General features: G+C 45.0%; 1 protein-coding gene across 2 annotated transcripts in view; it reads left to right on the top strand.

Moving 5' to 3' along the window:
* Positions 1-17216, top strand: part of ccdc17 (coiled-coil domain containing 17) — a 95243-nt gene that overhangs the window by 15680 nt on the left and 62347 nt on the right. For both annotated transcript variants that reach the window (XM_072510817.1, XM_072510816.1), the window contains exon 3: positions 5589-5747. In XM_072510817.1, coding sequence (XP_072366918.1) covers positions 5589-5747 — 159 coding nt within the window. The remainder of the gene's footprint in view (positions 1-5588; positions 5748-17216) is intronic.

Below are 17216 nucleotides of genomic sequence, written 5' to 3'. Positions count from 1 at the left end.
ACCCCATCTCTCTAACCCTACCTAACCTTTTTGGACACTAAGGACAATTTGCCATGGCCAATACACCTAACCTGTACATCTTTGGACGGTGGGAGGAAACCGGAGCACCCGGAGGAAACCCACACAGACACGGGGAGAACGTGCAGACTCCGCACAGACAGTGAACCAAGCCGGGAAATGAACCTGGGACCCTGGAGCTGTGAAGCAACTGTGCTAACCACTGTGCTACCATGATGCCCGTAGTACACGTAGTACTGCAGATGGCACATGAGATACCAACGGTAGGGCATGTGGTACTTGGGAAAACTCATTGGGTAGTAAATAACTCCAAGAAAGAAATGTTGATGGACATTAATCACATCTAGATGGTCTGTCAAACATAAAATCTAGTAGAGAACCAAATTCTGAGAACCCCCAAGACCAAAGATGACCATACGAAAGAGAAGCCCATAACAGTGATGAATAGTCAGATGAGAATTCTGAATTCGATTTTGGTTCTGATTATGAAGTAATGATGAACAGCCGTTACTGAATAGACCTGTCACTAACTTCTCATGAATGAATGGCAAGTAATTCTTCCAAAGCTAGGGAAGGAAAGAGCAAATTGGAACAGAAAGTAACTTGGACTTTTCTAAAAGTGATTTGTTACAGCTTGCAGTAAACCCATTTCCATTCACTTCAGGTGCAAATATGTCCCACAGCATGCCTGCATGGAAGGAAAATATACATGATAGCGTGGCATCAATTAGTCAGGACAAGGAGAGTAAGGACGGCAAAGTAACGGCAACTAAATGGCTAGTTAACCCACATCCTTTTAAAGGTCACCGTGCCCCTTTAAGGTAAAATAAGCAAATAGCAAAGGAGATGAAATAATCAGTAATCAATTCCTTATAAAATTAAGAGGAACATAGAAGGTGGATGGAGAATCAAGGAGTGATTCTGCCACCGCTTCTGTCAATAAAAAACAGAAAATTCATAGAGCCAATAAAGTGCTATCCTCTGATTCTGAAAGTAAAGAGGAAAAATTGAAATCTTGAAAGCACATATTATTTCAGTTCACGTTACCAAATAGAGATGAGGGCTGTGAAACTGCGATGAGGTGGTGAAGATTGTAACACAAAGAATGGTACACATAAAGTCAATCAACTCAGAATTGAACCCTCAGCTGCACTTGATGAAGGTAACCATGAGCAGGGAAAGAGATAATGTAAAGCTAAAGGAGTTGGAGTGTTTATTGGTTAAAAATGAACCAAATGTTTCCCTCTGCATTGACGACCTACTTCCAGCTTGGCTGCAGAAGATCCTCAAAATTTGGCTAAACATTCAGTCGGAAAAGACTGACTGCATTACAACAAGAGACAGAAAGAGTATCGAAGGATTTGTAGGGAAACACCAGGGGGCACTCTTGATGTAGACGTAAAAAACTCTGAACCAGTAAAACCACATCCATCTTGACTAAAACCACTGTGACTGGCTCAGTTAGAGGCTGAAATACAGTGCATGTTGGACATGTTGCAGACAAGCAAAATTTCTGTGGTGCCTGGAACGCTAAGTAGAATTTGAGGCTGAAGGCCATGTTGGTGGCCACCGCGGACATTTCCAGACCATTTAAAGTAGCCACATATGCTAGTGACCTGGGGATAGGGGCAAGGCCTACTAAAAGACAACAATGCATTGATAGAATGCCAATCGGGTATTTTTCAAAAACTAAATCCGTGCCAGAGAAGTATTCAACCATTGAAAAGGAAGCCTTTGTCTTGATACTAGCCCTTCTGCACTTTGAAGTAAATGTCCGATATGACAATAAACAAAGTTTAGTTTGCACAGACCATATTCCGCTTGTGTTTTTGGAAGTTAAAAAACCTGGAAGGCAAGGTTATTCCGTCGGAGTTTATTATTGCAACAGTTCAATGTTCAAATTGTGCACATTTCTGGAAAGGATAATGTGCTTAAAGGCTGACTAGTTACCAATGTATACATTGGGAAGGGAACTTGTACAATGCGGATTGATATGTGTCTCTGATTTATGTCTTGCATACCTCATAATCCACGTAGATGCCCTGAAGTTTTATTCTCATAGGGAGATGTGTATGTCAGAGCCCTTCCTGTTTATTCCCTTATTTTCCCCTTTCTTTTATTTTTCCCATTATATATTTGATCCATGGATGATTAATGGACACATGTCTTTAAGGCAAGCAGTCTGTATCTTTAATTCAAGGAGAAGAATCCAGAAGCCTGTGCTGGTTTAAACTGGATTTGCAGACTGGCCGGCAGCAGTGAGAGAGATGTTATGGCACCCGATTTGATTGATTTGGTAGCCAATGAAGTGGCCTTGCCCTGTAACAGGTGAGCGATTGGGTCTTATCCAAATGGGGTGGTTCAGAGACCCAAGGAGATTTCAGTTTTGATTCTGGCAGCACGGCGAACAGACCCAGCTAATTCGCCAGAAAATTCCAGCTAACTCCAGAAAGCCTGCTGTGAGACTCTCTCTCCTCTAGCCTGTGGGTACTGTCTATCTGGAACTAGAGGCCTGAAGACAAACCATGAATTGAAAGCAAAGTTTGATGAGAAGTAAGGGGCTTCTCCAGAAATGTTGTGAGTACTATATTTCTAAACTACAGCAAACCTGAACGAATGAATCTACAGAGAAACCAGTAATAAAGACTTTAATCTGCATGCTTGCTGTGGAGAAAAGTGTGCTAAGAACTGTCACCTGAAACAAAGTCTCTCTTCCTTTCACTTATGATTTTTACCCCTTTCCACCCCTCTGTGTTTGTCTGCCTGGAATGTGTGACTGTAGAGGCAGGGGGGCAAATGTGGGAGTTATGTATTACTTAATCATTAACCAAATGTATCTGCTGTGTATTTCATCATCGTTCTTGGTTATAAATAAACAGTAATTGTGTTTACATTTATAAACATGGTGACTGGAGTTATTGGGCAGCCAAGGGCCAAAGACTTCGGATATTTTTTATAAGAATTATTGGTTAATTCACTTGTGTTGGGACTCGGGATGAGTGGAGCTGGGATTGTCCATGCACTTGCTCAGGGTGTCGTAACAAAGGAAATAATGGACAAGAAGGTTTTCAGTACTTCCTATGTGGTCAAAAAATAAAGAAGAATGTCTCATACGTGGTAGAAAATATTGTGTTTTGATATTGGAAACCACACAGGGTCTTGCCCATCCAGAAGGCATGCATACTCGGTGGCTGGATTCAGTCTTCAGTCGATTACCAATGTTTTGTGGAAATGATATTTTCTAAGACTTGGATGCTACTGGCTTCTGATGCTGCTAAATGTTTTGGTGCAGCGTGAGATTCAAGAAAATGTTTTTGGCGCATTCCTACCTCGTCTTTGACCAGAGTCTAGAATAGGATCTGGAAAAAACAGTTCATGACCTGACCGACATGGTCTTCTGGTGGTGCAGCCTCCAACTCTTCCCTTTTCATGGACATGATTATAAGAGCACGTGGTTGACACAGGTATATCGTGGGACATATTGTACGAGAAGGCCTAGCAGCGCACGTATGAGCCACCTGGAAGATAAGTTTGGAGTCTTGGCTTGAACCCAGCAATACAAGTTTGGTTTTAAAATTGGGACAGCTATACATGGTTTTCTCCACCAAAAAGCAGGAAAATTATAAACTAAAACATGCAGAATTTAGTAAAGGGAGGGAAAATAATTAACCAAAGTTGAAAATAATTTTCCGCGCCATCCATAGTGGGGAAAGTATCCTGGAAATAAACGTGCTGCCACATACAGGGAAGGGCCTGGAATTAGCTTGGTGAATAATTTCCCAATGTGCATTTCTTTTGATTTTGAGAGACTTTTGTTCTGGAGATCTGAGTCTAATTTCCTTGAGGAATGACTCGTTAGAAAGTGCTTCTGCGAATGATTTGGCCACAGTGGCCATAATGGCGCAAGGGGGTTAAACAGTACCTCTGGTGTCAGGCCAGTGGTGCCAAGACTGTGTTCCATAATTAAATTTGCGTTGTACCATTGGATTTCCTCTGGGTCAGTGACAGGAGAAAGGGATTGCTGAGCTGGGAAGTGCAATGTAAAATCTGTGTGTGCCAGGCGGTATGGCAACAGGAAAGTGGAAGACCACTTTGAAACTGATGAATCCATGACCATCTTGGGTGCACCATTTGGGCTAGTTCGGGAGAAGGGGCAGTCAATGATACTGCAACTAACCAGGTTAAACACTAGGATGGCTGGTGGCAGTCTTTAAAACCTATCAAGACTAACCCTTTAAAACTACATGGGTCAAAGCTGCCATTTGCAGGTGCACCAGTTGCCTTGCCTTGGTTATTGATTGATTGATTTTTAAACCTTCCAGCCATTTGTGTACATGAAATTTCCATAACTGTGGACTAATTGACTTCAAAAGGCATTCCTTTAGATCGGGCAGATATTTCCGATCTTTCCAAATCCAATTTATTTTTCTTTTTTCTTTATAAATTTAGAATACCCAATTATTTTTTACAATTGAGGGGCAATTTAGTGTGGCCAATCCACCTAACTTGCAAATCTTTGGGTTGTGGGGGTGAAACCCACGCAGACACTGGGAGAACGTGCAAACTCCACACAGACAGTGACCCAGGGCCGGGATTCGAACCCGGGTCCTCTGTGCCATAGGCAGCAATGCTAACCACTGTGCCACAGTGCTGCCCTAGCCAAATCCAACTCTAAACTATTTCCTGGGATATGAGCCCAGGGTTTGGAACTACATGAACCATTGTAATTCTGTCATAAAAGTAAATTACTGTGTGCCTGTTGTGTCCCTACCAGTTCTATTAAGAGCTGCTCAGTTGTTTCCTGCCTTTTACCCGTTGCTCTGCAATTTTGTTTTCTCTTCAGCAGCTTATCAAATTCCCATTTTAAAAACCACATTTGGGCAGGACATTCCAGATTCTAACCACTAGCTCCATAAAAATGTTTTTCCTCATGGTTCTTTTTCTAATCACCTTAAATCTCTGTTCTTGACTCTTCTGCCAATAGGAACAGTTTCTCCCTGTCTTCTCTGTTCAGAACACCACTATCAAATCTCCCCTCAACTTTTTTCTAAGAGCAGCTTCACCAATCTATCCACATAACTGCATTAATTCTTACAACTCTTTTCTAATGCCTGTAGAATCTTTGAAATTTGTAGAGGTAATGGAAATGCTCGTGGTTTACTTACTGACATTTTGAGCCGAGTTGCCTAATCTTACTCTGTCTGGTCTTCTGTGTACCATAGGTATTATTCCTCAGAGTGCTAAGCCCAATTTTTAGCTTTCTCCCCAATCCTAGATGAATTTGGGGTCACTTCAGATCATCTATACTGTAAAATGTTTTATAATCCAACACTAATTGAGAGTCTAATGTCTTGCTTACTGGCTAAGAATCTATACAGCCAGATTCTCCCACATTAAAGTATACTTCTATATCTTGCAAAGCAGTGTGCTTAAAAAAAACAACAGATCACTTGAATTGACATAGGCAAAATACTGAAGTTCAGTAAGACACTGCTAATTTATTCATTTGGTGGGTATTCTGACAAAGGGAGAGCATAATTTGTTTTCTGATATGGATGCTTCATATTCAGGACAAGAAAAGTAAGAGGGAAAAATTCCAACAGCACCCAGAAGAACAGAAGCACCTTTACGTCAATTCACTGAATGAAAGAGAATGGAATCTCTTGAGGGGCCAGCAAGCTGAAATCAGTTTGTCTGACGGTCGTGCCTTTAGAAGATTAACTGATGAGGTAAGGCATTTGAATGAATGGGAAACAATAAATGGATGAGGGATGATATGGGAATTAATAGGGACCGAAGCAGTCTGCACTGTGGAGATTAGTGTGTTTACACAATCTGGAAGATGTGGTACTACTGTATCATTTTCACCAGTTTGGTCCCTACACTAATTATTTTGAAACCTGGTCTGATGAACTGCAAACAGCAAACAGGATTGTCTTCCCCCACTTTCTTCCAGTTAGCATTTCCTGTACCATGAGAGAGAATTTCTTCTTAAGGCCTTGTGGGGTTCCAATATGTTATTTTAAATCACATTTTTGTTATGAGCACTTCTGTCTCTGAGAAAAATGCTTTCAAATTCCAGATCTATTTCTAACTTATCCTCTCTCCTATTTATGTTACTGTTTAAAGCACCTTATGAAATTTGCCATGTATCCTGAATTTCACAACACGTTCATCAGTAATATTTTTGAAAAATGCTAGAAATGTAGCAATTGAGCACTCCTGCTTCAGCATTCTTGTAATTTTGAATGCATAACTTACTCTTGTGACATCTGTCTGAAGTTCCTTTAAGTTTCCTTATTAGCATTGGTGCAACTGTTGTCAATTCATTTGTATTATTTCACCGTCAGAAAGGGTGGTGGTGCAATCTTAAGTAAATTGGAAAAGATAATGCATTCTTGGGTATAGGTGATGAAAGTAGTCTGTTGTGGTTTATGGTGTAATGGTATCAGGAAACTGAGGGAGTTCTAAATAATCTATATTTGTATTTGTGGGTATTAGAAAAAGGGTATAGTTTTACAATTTTGTGTATCTGATTTTAAAATGTTAATGACTTCAGTTTAATTTTGATACATGCAAGACGGTTTACAGCATGAAAGAAAATATGGATAAAAGAGAAATTAGGCTGTTGCTTAGCAACCAAGAGTCATCCTAGGCTAGAAATAACTTTTGGGTTAGTTTTTAAGCTTGAACCAGGTGAAGCTGGACCGGACAAGAGAGGTGCAGGGAGCAGATTTGCCAAAGGAGCAAAAGATAGTCCAGAAATCGGAGTTGGGGGACCGCAATCGGAGTTGGGGGACCGCAATCGGAGTTGGGGGACCGCAATCGGAGTATGTTTCAGGAAGACATATAATTAAAGGAACACATAACAGGAAATAAAGTTCCTGTTCAGGAGAATTCAAGTAAAAAGCAGAGAAAATGCTATGAGTTGAAGAGACAGATGCAAGAACCAGGTTTAAAGTTAGCTAGGTGAAAGACCAGACATCTGAGGTAAATCAAAAATTTGGTGACATATTAATACAGCCTGTGAAGGAGTCATGTTCTGCTGACCTGGCTGGGAACCTGAGCTTGTATGGAAGCTTGAATGCACGTTTCAATCCAAGGACAGGAATACTGAAAGGAATGATTGAAAGTGGATTCTTGGTGAAGGCATTCGAGAGAAAGTGTTGTTTGGGAGAAGATTCCAAGGTGTGATTTTTTAAAAAAAATATCCCCCCCCCCCCCCCCCCCCCCAAGAGTGGAGTTCTGAAACACTCATTGGCAAGTCTAAAAGTTCCAGTGAGACCAGTTGGCTCAGTGTGATAAGCATCTGGAGGTATTTGATGAAAAATCCACAGAAGTCGTATTGGGTGGCATCTACTACTTGGTTTCTGAGGGTGGTGTGTTTGACCACGGTTGGCCTGTTGGTTTACATGGACTGCGTGTTTCTAAGAACATCCGGGTTTAAGATATAGACTAGTAGACCAAATGAAGGTGATTTTCGGAGGTGGGACGCACTCCCGTTGCCACTAGCTGGAAGGGTGCAGACGGTGAAGATGACGGTCCTCCTGAGATTCCTGTTTGTGTTTCAGTGTCTCCACATCTTTATTCCGCAGTCCTTTTTTAAACGGGTCAACAAAGTGATCATTGACTTTGTATGGACGGGCAAGACCCCACGTGTGAAGAGAGGGATGCTTGAGTGGAGTTGGGGAGAGCATGGGCTGGCGCTGCCAAACTTCAGTAACTACTATTGGGCGGTGAATACAGCCATTATCAGGAAGTGGGTGATGAGGGGAGGGTCGGCATGGGAGCTTATGGAGGCGGCTTCATGTAAGGGCACCAGCTTAGGGGCGTTGATAACGGCGCATCTGCCGTTCCCGCCGACACAGTACTCCACCAGCCCCGTGGTGGTGGCAGCCCTGAGAGTCTGGGGGAGGCATGTGGGAGCAGAGGGAGTATCGGTTTGGTCTCCAAACTGTAATAATCACCGGTTTGCCCTGGGAAGGATGGACGTGGAGTTGAAGAGATCAGGGATTGAGAGGAAGGGGGATATGTTCATAGAAGGGAGCTTTCCTAGCTTGAGGGAGCTGGAGGAGAAATTTGGATTGGCGAGGTGAAACTACTTCAGGTACCTGCAGGTGCGGGACTTCCTACGTAGGCAGGTTTCAACCTTCCCGCTCCTACCACCAAGGGGGATACAGGACAAGGTAGTTTCTAGAGTGTGGGTGGGTGAAGGGAGGGTCTCTGACATTTACAAGGAACTTATGGGTCAGCGGAGACGCAGACTGAGGAGCTGAAGCGCAAGTGGGAAGAAGAGTTGGGAGGAGAGATAGAGGATGGTCTATGGGCGGACGTGTTGAGTAGAGTCAACGCGTCCGCAACATGTGCCAGGCTCAGCCTGATACAATTCAGGGTCGTTCACCGGGATCACATGACAGTGGCCCGGATGAGCAGGTTCTTTGGGGTCGAAGAGAGGCGCGTAAGGTGTGCGGGAGGGCCAGCGAACCATGTCCACATGTTCTGGACATGTCCAAAGCTCAGGTGATTTTGGCTGGGGTTTGCGGACGTCACGTCCACAGTGTGAAAAACAAGGGTGGAGCTGAGTCCAGAGGTGGAGATTTTCGGGGTGTCGGAAGATCCGGGAATCCAGGAGGAGAAAGAGGCAGACGTTCTGGCCTTTGCTTCCCTGGTAGCCTGGAGGCGGATATTATTAGTTTGGAGGAACTCAAAGCCCCTGAAGTCGGAGACTTGGCTATCTGACATGGCTCGCTTTCTCTGTTTGGAGAAAATCAAGTTCGTCTTGAGAGGGTCACTGTTGGGGTTCGCCTGGAGGTGGCTACCATTCCTCGACTTCTTTGTGGAAAATTAATCGTCAGCAGAAGGTGGGATGGGTTAGTTTAGCTTTGAGTAGGGGGTTAATAAAGGTGGGACCTGTAAGGGAGGAAGGCGGCATTTGCACTATGTTTATAGATTCATGTACATTGTTCATTTTGTTGTTGTTGTAAAACCAACAAATACCTCAATAAAATGTTTATTTTTTTTAAAAATAGTTAATCAACAGTTCTGCAACTCTCTTCATCCACATCTCTAAACAAGAAATAACAGTTATGATCTATTCAGCCAGGGTTCTACTCTGGGATCTGTCTGTCCAGTGGTAACATCAGCTGGAATTGTAACAAAGAACAATACAGCATAGGAACAGGTCCTTCAGCCCTCCAAGCCTGTACTGGGCATGATACCACTCTTGGTGAAAGCCCTCAGCACTTCCTAGTGCTCTATCCCTCTGAACCCATCTATCCATGTATTTGTCAAGTTGCTTTTTGAATGTCGTTAATGTATCTGCTTCCAAAACCTCCCCTGGTAGCGCATTCCAGGCACTCACCACCTCTGTGTAAAAACAAAAAGGAAGAATAATGTTACAACCTCTGTTGAGACTGATAACTTTAATGAAAAACAGAAATGAACATAGTTTCCTAGCTGAAAGAATAACATGGCAAGACTTGACATTTTTAAAACTTTTAATGTAACAGACAACAAAAAGCACGATTGACGAAATACATTTTTGTAGGTTATTCACACTTGAAATGGCAGATAGGAATGGTCCCCTTTTATACATATCGCATATTGCAATCTCCAGGGAAATACAGTCCTTATAGCAAGCAATCCACCGTTGTTTCTAGCTTTCTGTGTTTCCATATCTCCGTTTCACCATGTAGCAACTTTGATTGGCCGTCTCCAGGTATTTTCCTCAGTTTTTCTTAAACCCACCACCAGCAGTAAAGCCTGTTCCGATGATTTTTTTTTTTCTCCGACCATGCAAGGACAAATTTCCTGGATTCGTCAGATGGTTGGCAGGATGCATCCCTTCAACTCAGAACTGTTTTCCCCTTATATCTGGGTGTGTGACTGATCTCGCTGTCTATTTTGAATATGCGTTATTCCTTCTTAGTTCCCAAATAGCAGAGATTCCAGACTTCGCTTCTTGGTAAAGTTATTTGAAACTTTATTCGTCAGCTTTAGTGGCTACTGATAAAGTTAATTTTTCAATACAGAATTTAGGAAGTTCCAACTAGCCCAGCAACAAGCTAGTCAGATCGATTGCCTTTAGCAAATACAGTGGTTGAGTTCTAAAATACAACTCGGTAATTCTTCAAATCAAATACACACTATTAAAATGACTGAGTGATTTAAACAAAAAAGAACTGGCGATTTAGCAGAAGTAAGCAGAGCATAGGTTTCAGAAAGTGATAGATTGATTCAGGAATAGAAAAAAGGGGTGGTTTCTCACCCCGACAACTGAACTTTTTAAGGAGATTAGTATCTTTAAAGTTCCATCCTCTTTACAGCTGTGATTGGTTTTAACTAATTTATAATTCACGTAATTTGACCAAAGTGTCTGTCTGGCAAATTTAAGAGCTAAACGATTTGCGGTAATTTTCCATGATGGTCTGAGCGAAATACGTTTCCCACAAGAAATTATCACTATGGGCTGACCAACCGTTACCATCGAAACGGAACTGGGATGTCAGCCCAGTTTTCCATAACACAAAGGGTCTTTCCTGCTATTTGGCCTTGCACTCGCTAGCAGTTTTCAAACAACTTGCAAAATGTGAGAATGATGTGTCTTATCTGATCAGTTCACAGCTAGTCAGCTTTTTTCCTCACTCTCATGGTTAATATATTTTATTTTAGTTAAATACTCTTAGGGATTAGAGGATTCTTCCAACCAGGATTTCTTCATTAAACCTTTTATCGATCTTATCTATAGCTAACCACAAAATCTGATTTCTATCATTGTGGTATCTCTCAAAGCCAAGTAGCCTCTCTTCTCTGTTGACCACATGAACTGCTGTCTGCCATAATCTTTGATTTGTAGAGAAGCCTGTAACCTGATCTCAGAAATGGCTTCTGTTATTCTGTTATTCTAGACTAGTCTGCCCTCTTCCTTTGGTGTGGAACACATTAGCCTTGTATCTAGGTTGAAATGCTGATTAGTTCCTTGAAAGTCCAACTATCTTTCACATTGGAAGTAAATGGAAAACACAGCACAACTGTTCACAATCCGGTACCTTCATCACCTTTCTGGCACTTTGGGAGATTCAGGAGTCTACTTATTGTGAGATCAGAGATTTCTGCCATCTCCAAACATAAATACCTTACACCTCCTTCTTCGTAAACAATCTCAGCCTTCCTATTATCTCTTCCAATCAAACTACCTAGGTTTACTGTCATATGAACCTCCGAACAGGTAACATCACTCCCTTCATTTACTCTAAATTTAAAGTCCTAAAACATCATAATCTTGTAATTAACATAACTTCATAATTGTAGCAATGATGACAACTTGCATTCATTGAGAACAGAAGATGGTCGCCAAAGCAGTGCTAAGCCAAGAAAGATATCTGGAAGGGCAATTAAAAACGTAAAGATAAAGATGGAGATGGAGAGGTTCAGAAGGGATATTTCAGAGCTTTGGTAACAAAAGGTACAGCTAGTAATTCTAGGTCCAAGAGAATGGCAGAGTGAAGAATTTCCTGAACCTGGAGATTATTTTTAAATTATGCACTTAATACACCCATAATTGCTCATCCAGTGCCAGTCTAGAATAACAGTAAGAAATCTTACAACACCAGGTTAAAGTCCAACAGGTTTGTTTCGATGTCACTAGCTTTCGGAGTGCTGCTCCTTCCTCGGGTGAATGAAGAGGTATGCTCCAGAAACAACTCCCATTCACTGGCCGGCTTAAACCGGCCAGCGTGGAGGCCCCCGCCCGGGTCCCCTTCCCCCTTGCCCGGCCCTAGGAAAGCCCAGAGATCCCCTTTTAGCACACAAACCCCGCATATCCACCTACACCCCAAAGAGCCCTCCTTTTGAGTGAAAGTCCCGTCCCTTCCCTTGTCCAAATATATGCAACATTGGCTCCTTTAGCCTCTACACCCGCGCGCAGTGATACAAAAAAAAGAAGAAAATACAGTCATGAGGTTACATCGGCACATGACCATTCCTCAATTTGTCAGTTCTGCCACAGTCCTTCTGCCTTAGCAAACTCCTCCACTGCTTCCGCCGTTCCAAAATAAAAGTCCCTGAGCTTGTAAGTCACCCTCAGCTTCGCTGGATATACAATGCCGCACCGCACCTTGCTAATGTACAGTGCCCTCTTCATCCAGTTGAAGGCAGCCCGCCTCCTTGCCATCTCCACCGTAAAGTCCTGGTATACACGTATACCAGCTTCAGCCCACTGCACCACCCGCTTCTGCTTAGCCCAGCTCAGGACCTTCTCCTTCACACTGTACCTACGGAAGCACAGAGTCACTGCCCTTGGCGGCTCACTCGCCTTTGGTACAGGCCTCCACGACCGATGAGCCCGATCCAGTTCATATCGGGAGGGATCCTCCCCCTCCCCCAATAGTTTCGCCAGCATCGCGGCAAAATACTCAAGTTGGCCTCGGTCCTTCAACTCCTTCGGGCAGCCCCACAATCCTCAAATTCTGTCGCCTGGATCTGTTTTCCAGATCTTCTATTTTTCCTCGCAGATTCTTGTTCGTGTCCATCACCTTCCACATCTCCTTCCCCATCGAGGCAAGTTGATCACCGTGCTGCAATACCATCTCCCCCACTTCCTTCAGTGCCTCCCCTTGCTCTCGCACCTCCGCCACTGCGTTCGCCACCGCCGTCTTCACCGGGGAAACCGCCTCCTCCACCAGCACATTCCAAACCTCCCTCATCTCCTTCCTCACCATCTCCATACATTTCTCAGTCTGCGCCAACTGCTTTTGGAATTCCGCAGCCATCACCTTAGTTATTTCTTCAGCCGTAACCACTGCGGCCTCCCCTGGTGCTCCAGCCTCCATTTTCTTTGTTGACCCCGCAGTGACCTTTCCCCTCTCCAACGGACTTTCAGCCACTTTTTTCCCGGCCGTTGTTTTGGTGGTTTTCGACATTCTTCTTCTCCTTGCGCTATCTCCCAACTTTTACTGCCATCGCTGGCCCTAGGACCGGGCGTTGCTTCCCGAAAATGCCGTTCCCGAACGGGACCCCTCCAATGTGCGGCTGCCTCCCGCCTGCCGTCACCGGAAGTCTGGAATGCGAGCATTAGCAGGTGATTAAATCTTTACAGATCCAGAGATGGGGTAACCCCAGGTTAAAGAGGTGTGAATTGTGTCAAGCCAGGACAGTTGGTAGGATTTCGCAGGCCAGATGGTGGGGGATGAATGTAATGCGACATGAATCCCAGGTCCCGGTAGAGGCCTCACTCATGTGTGCGGAACTTGGCTATAAGCTTCTGCTCGGCGATTCTGCGTTGTTGCGCGACCTGAAGGCCGCCTTGAAGAACGCTTACCCGGAGATCAGAGGCTGAATGCCCTTGACTGCTGAAGTGTTCCCCGACTGGAAGGGAACATTCCTGCCTGGTGATTGTCGCGCGATGTCCGTTCATTCGTTGTCGCAGCGTCTGCATGGTCTCGCCAATGTACCACGCTTCGGGACATCCTTTCCTGCAGAGTATGAGGTAGACAACGTTGGCTGAGTCGCACAAGTATGAACCGCGTACCTGGTGGGTGGTGTTCTCGCGTGTAGTGGTGGTATCCATGTCGATGATCTGGCACGTCTTGCAGAGATTGCCATGGCAGGGTTGTGTGGTGTCGTGGTCACTGTTCTGAAGGCTGGGTAGTTTGCTGCAAACAATGATTTGTTTGAGGTTGCGCGGTTGTTTGAAGGCAAGTAGTGGGGGTGTGGGGATGACCTTGGCAAGATGTTCATCTTCGTCGATGACTTGTTGAAGGCTGTGAAGAAGATGTCGTAGTTTCTCTGCTCCGGGAAAGTACTGGACGACGAAGGGTATTCTGTCGGTTGTGTACCATGTTTGTCTTCTGAGGAGGTCGGTGCGGTTTTTTGCTGTGGCGCGTTGGAACTGTCGATCGATGAGTCGAGCGCCATATCCCGTTCATGCGAGGGCATCTTTCAACGTCTGTAGATGTCTGTTACGCTCCTCCTTGTCTGAGCAGATCCTGTGTTTACGGAGAGCTTGTCCAGAGGGGCTGGCTTCTTTAATGTGTTTAGGGTGGAAGCTGGAGAAGTGGAGCATCGTGAGGTTATCCGTGGGTTTGCGGTAAAGCGAAGTGCTGAGGTGACCGTCCTTGATGGCGACGAGTGTGTCCAAGAATGCAACTGATTTTGGAGAGTAGTCCATGGTGAGTCTGATGGTTGGATGGAACTTATTGATGTCATCGTGTAGTCGTTTCAGTGATTCTTCGCTGTGGGTCCAAAGGAAAAAAATGTCATTGATGTATCTGGTGTATAACGTCGGTTGAAGGTCCTGTGCGGTGGGTAGGTCTTGTTCAAACTTGTGCATGAAGATGTTGGCGTATTGGGGTGCGAATGTGGTCCCCATGGCTGTTCCATGCGTCTGGATGAAGAACTTGTTGTCGAAGGTGAAGACGTTGTGATCCAGAATGAAGCGGATGAGTTGCAGAATTGCGTCTGGAGATTGGCAGTTGTCGGTGTTGAGTACTGAGGCTGTTGCAGCAATGCCGTCGTCATGGGGGATGCTGGTGTAGAGTGCCGAGACGTCCATTGTGACGAGGAATGTTCCTAGTTCAACTGGTCCATGGGTGCTGAGTTTCTGTAGGAAGTCCGTCGTGTCGCGACAGAAGCTGGGCGTACCTTGTACGATGGGTTTCAAGATGCCCTCGATGTAGCCAGAGAGGTTCTCACCCAGGATCCCATTGCCTGAAACGATAGGACGGCCTGGTGTGTTGGCCTTGTGTATTTTCGGGAGGCAGTCGAGATCTCCAATGCGGGGAGTACGTGGGATGAGAGCACGTAGGGTGGTCTGAAGATCTGGATCCAAGGTCTTGATCAGTCTGTTAAGTTGGCGGATGGGTTCCTTGGTCGGATCTGCGGGTAACTGTCTGTAGTGTTCTTGGTTGTTCAGTTGTCGGTATACTCCTTTGCAGTAGTCCGTTCTGTTCAGTACGACAGTGGCCCCTCCTTTGTCTGCTGGTTTGATGACGATGCTGCAGTTGGTCTTGAGAGCGCGGATGGCATTGCGTTGTGCTTGGGTGACGTTCGGGGCTGTCTTGTGAATGCGACTGATGAATCTGGCATTGTCGCAACTCCTGATGGCTTGAGCATACTTGTCGAGTCTAGGGCAGCGGCCTTCCGGAGGGGTCCAATTCGACTCTTTCCTCTTCGGTTGCCGCACCGCAGATCTCTCGGTCTGCTGTTCCGGTTCATTGATAGTCTGCTTGGGTTTGCTGTTGGCCTCTTGGGGTCTGTGGAAGAATTCCCGGAGCCTCATTCGCCTGATGAATTCCTCCGTGTCTGCCGCGAGACTGATGGGGTCCATTTTGGTGGTAGTGCAGAAATTGAGCCCTCTGCTGAGGACTTCGATTTCGTCTGGTTGAAGGGTGTAGTCTGACAAGTTGACAATAGATTTCCCTGTATTGTTTTCTACTGTGGTACCAGAGGTGGCTTGGTTGCTGCTGGTGGTGATGCCGAGTTTCTCAAGCTTCCTGTTCTTGGTGTGCATATAGGTGGCATAGTATTGTTGTCTCATCTGTTTGGCGGTGTTCTGCAGCTGGTCTGCTGCGTCCTGAGCGCAAGCAGCGCTCCGAAAGCTAGTGACATCGAAACAAACCTGTTGGACTTTAACCTGGTGTTGTAAGACTTCTTACTGTGCTCGCCCCAGTCCAACGCTGGCATCTCCACATCAAGTCTAGAATAAATAAGATGTCACCTGGGATTCTTACTTTTGGTGAATAATTCAAATTCCATGTTTAGCACATGATGGTTAAGAACTTAATTTGGTGTTCTGGCGATTGCATTCTATCACCATGCCTTTTTTTCTGTGATAACTACAAATGGGTGCTTTTTGATGTCATTTTAAAAAAATTTACTCGTACACAGCATGTGAGAATTGCTGACTCGGCCAATATTTATTGTCCATCAGTAATTGCCCATGAGAAGATGGTGGCGAGCCACTTTCCTGGAGCACTGCAGCCCATGTGCAGGTACGTCAAACACTACTGCTGGTTAGGATCTTCTAGGACTTTGACCCAGAGGCAGTGAAGGGAACAGCGATATTGTTTCAAGTCAGAATGGTGTTTGACTAGAAGGGGGACTTGCAGGTAGTGGTGTCTTTCTATGTGGTAGAGGTCGTGTTTGGAAGGTGCTGTTGAGACGTCTTGGTGAGTTGCTGCAATGCACCTTGTAGATGGTCCATACCGCTGCCACACTGCTTAGTGGTGGAGGGAATGGATGTTTGAGAGGATGGATGGGGTGCCAAATCAAGCGGGCTGCTTTGTTCTGGATCCTGCGTGTTGATGGAGCTGCACTCATCAAGGAAAGGGGCAAGTATTCCATCGCACTCCTGAATTGTCGATGGTAGACGGGACTTGGGGAGCCAGGAGGTGAGTTACTCTGCACAGACTTCCCAGCCTCTGACCTGCCCTTGTAGCCACAGTATTTATTTGGCTGTTCCAGGTCAGTTTCTGGTCAATGCCAACTCCAGGAGTTTACAAACAGTGGCAGGTTCAGCAATGGTAATGCCATTGAATGTCATGGGGAGATGGTTGGACTCCCTCTTGTTGGAGGTGGTCATTGCTTGGCACTTGTGTCGTGTGACTGTTACCGTTTATCAACTCAACTCTGAATGTTGTCCAGGTCTTTTTTTAAATATGTTTTTATTTAAGCTTTTACACTTTACACAGTGTACATTCGAAAAGGATATGTGTCGGTTATACTGTACAAGTCATTTTCCTCTGTATCGATGTCCCCTCCCCCGCCCCCTTCATTTGTTGATTCCGAGTCCATTCCCGCGTTGCTTATTGTACAATTGGCAGTTATCTGCTCACGTGTGCGGTGTCTTCCCCTTCTTCTGCGACCACCTCTGGTACACAATTCTCCAGCCGCTTAGCCAATTTTTGCGAGTATTTTCGTGTCCACATTGAGCAGTGAAATGGGTCTGTAGAATCCGCGTTCCGTTGGGTCTTTGTCCTTTTTTGGGTATCAGCGATATTGTGGCCTGTGTTAGTGTTGGAGGCAGGGTGCCCCTAGTTAGCGAGCCTGAGAACATCTCCTGCAGGTGCGGGGCCAGTGCCATCGCACATTTTTTGCAAAGGTCCACTGGGAAACCGTCAGGCCCCAGCACCTTCCCTGCCTGCATGGAGTTGATGCTCTCCATGACCTCCAGTCCTAGTGGTGCTTCCAGCCCCCTCCAT

This window comes from Scyliorhinus torazame, chromosome 7 (genome assembly GCF_047496885.1).
Source record: "Scyliorhinus torazame isolate Kashiwa2021f chromosome 7, sScyTor2.1, whole genome shotgun sequence".
In the NCBI taxonomy this organism is placed as follows: domain Eukaryota; kingdom Metazoa; phylum Chordata; class Chondrichthyes; order Carcharhiniformes; family Scyliorhinidae; genus Scyliorhinus; species Scyliorhinus torazame.
Note: the sequence above shows the minus strand (reverse complement) of the source record. Positions and strands in the feature narration are given on the sequence as shown.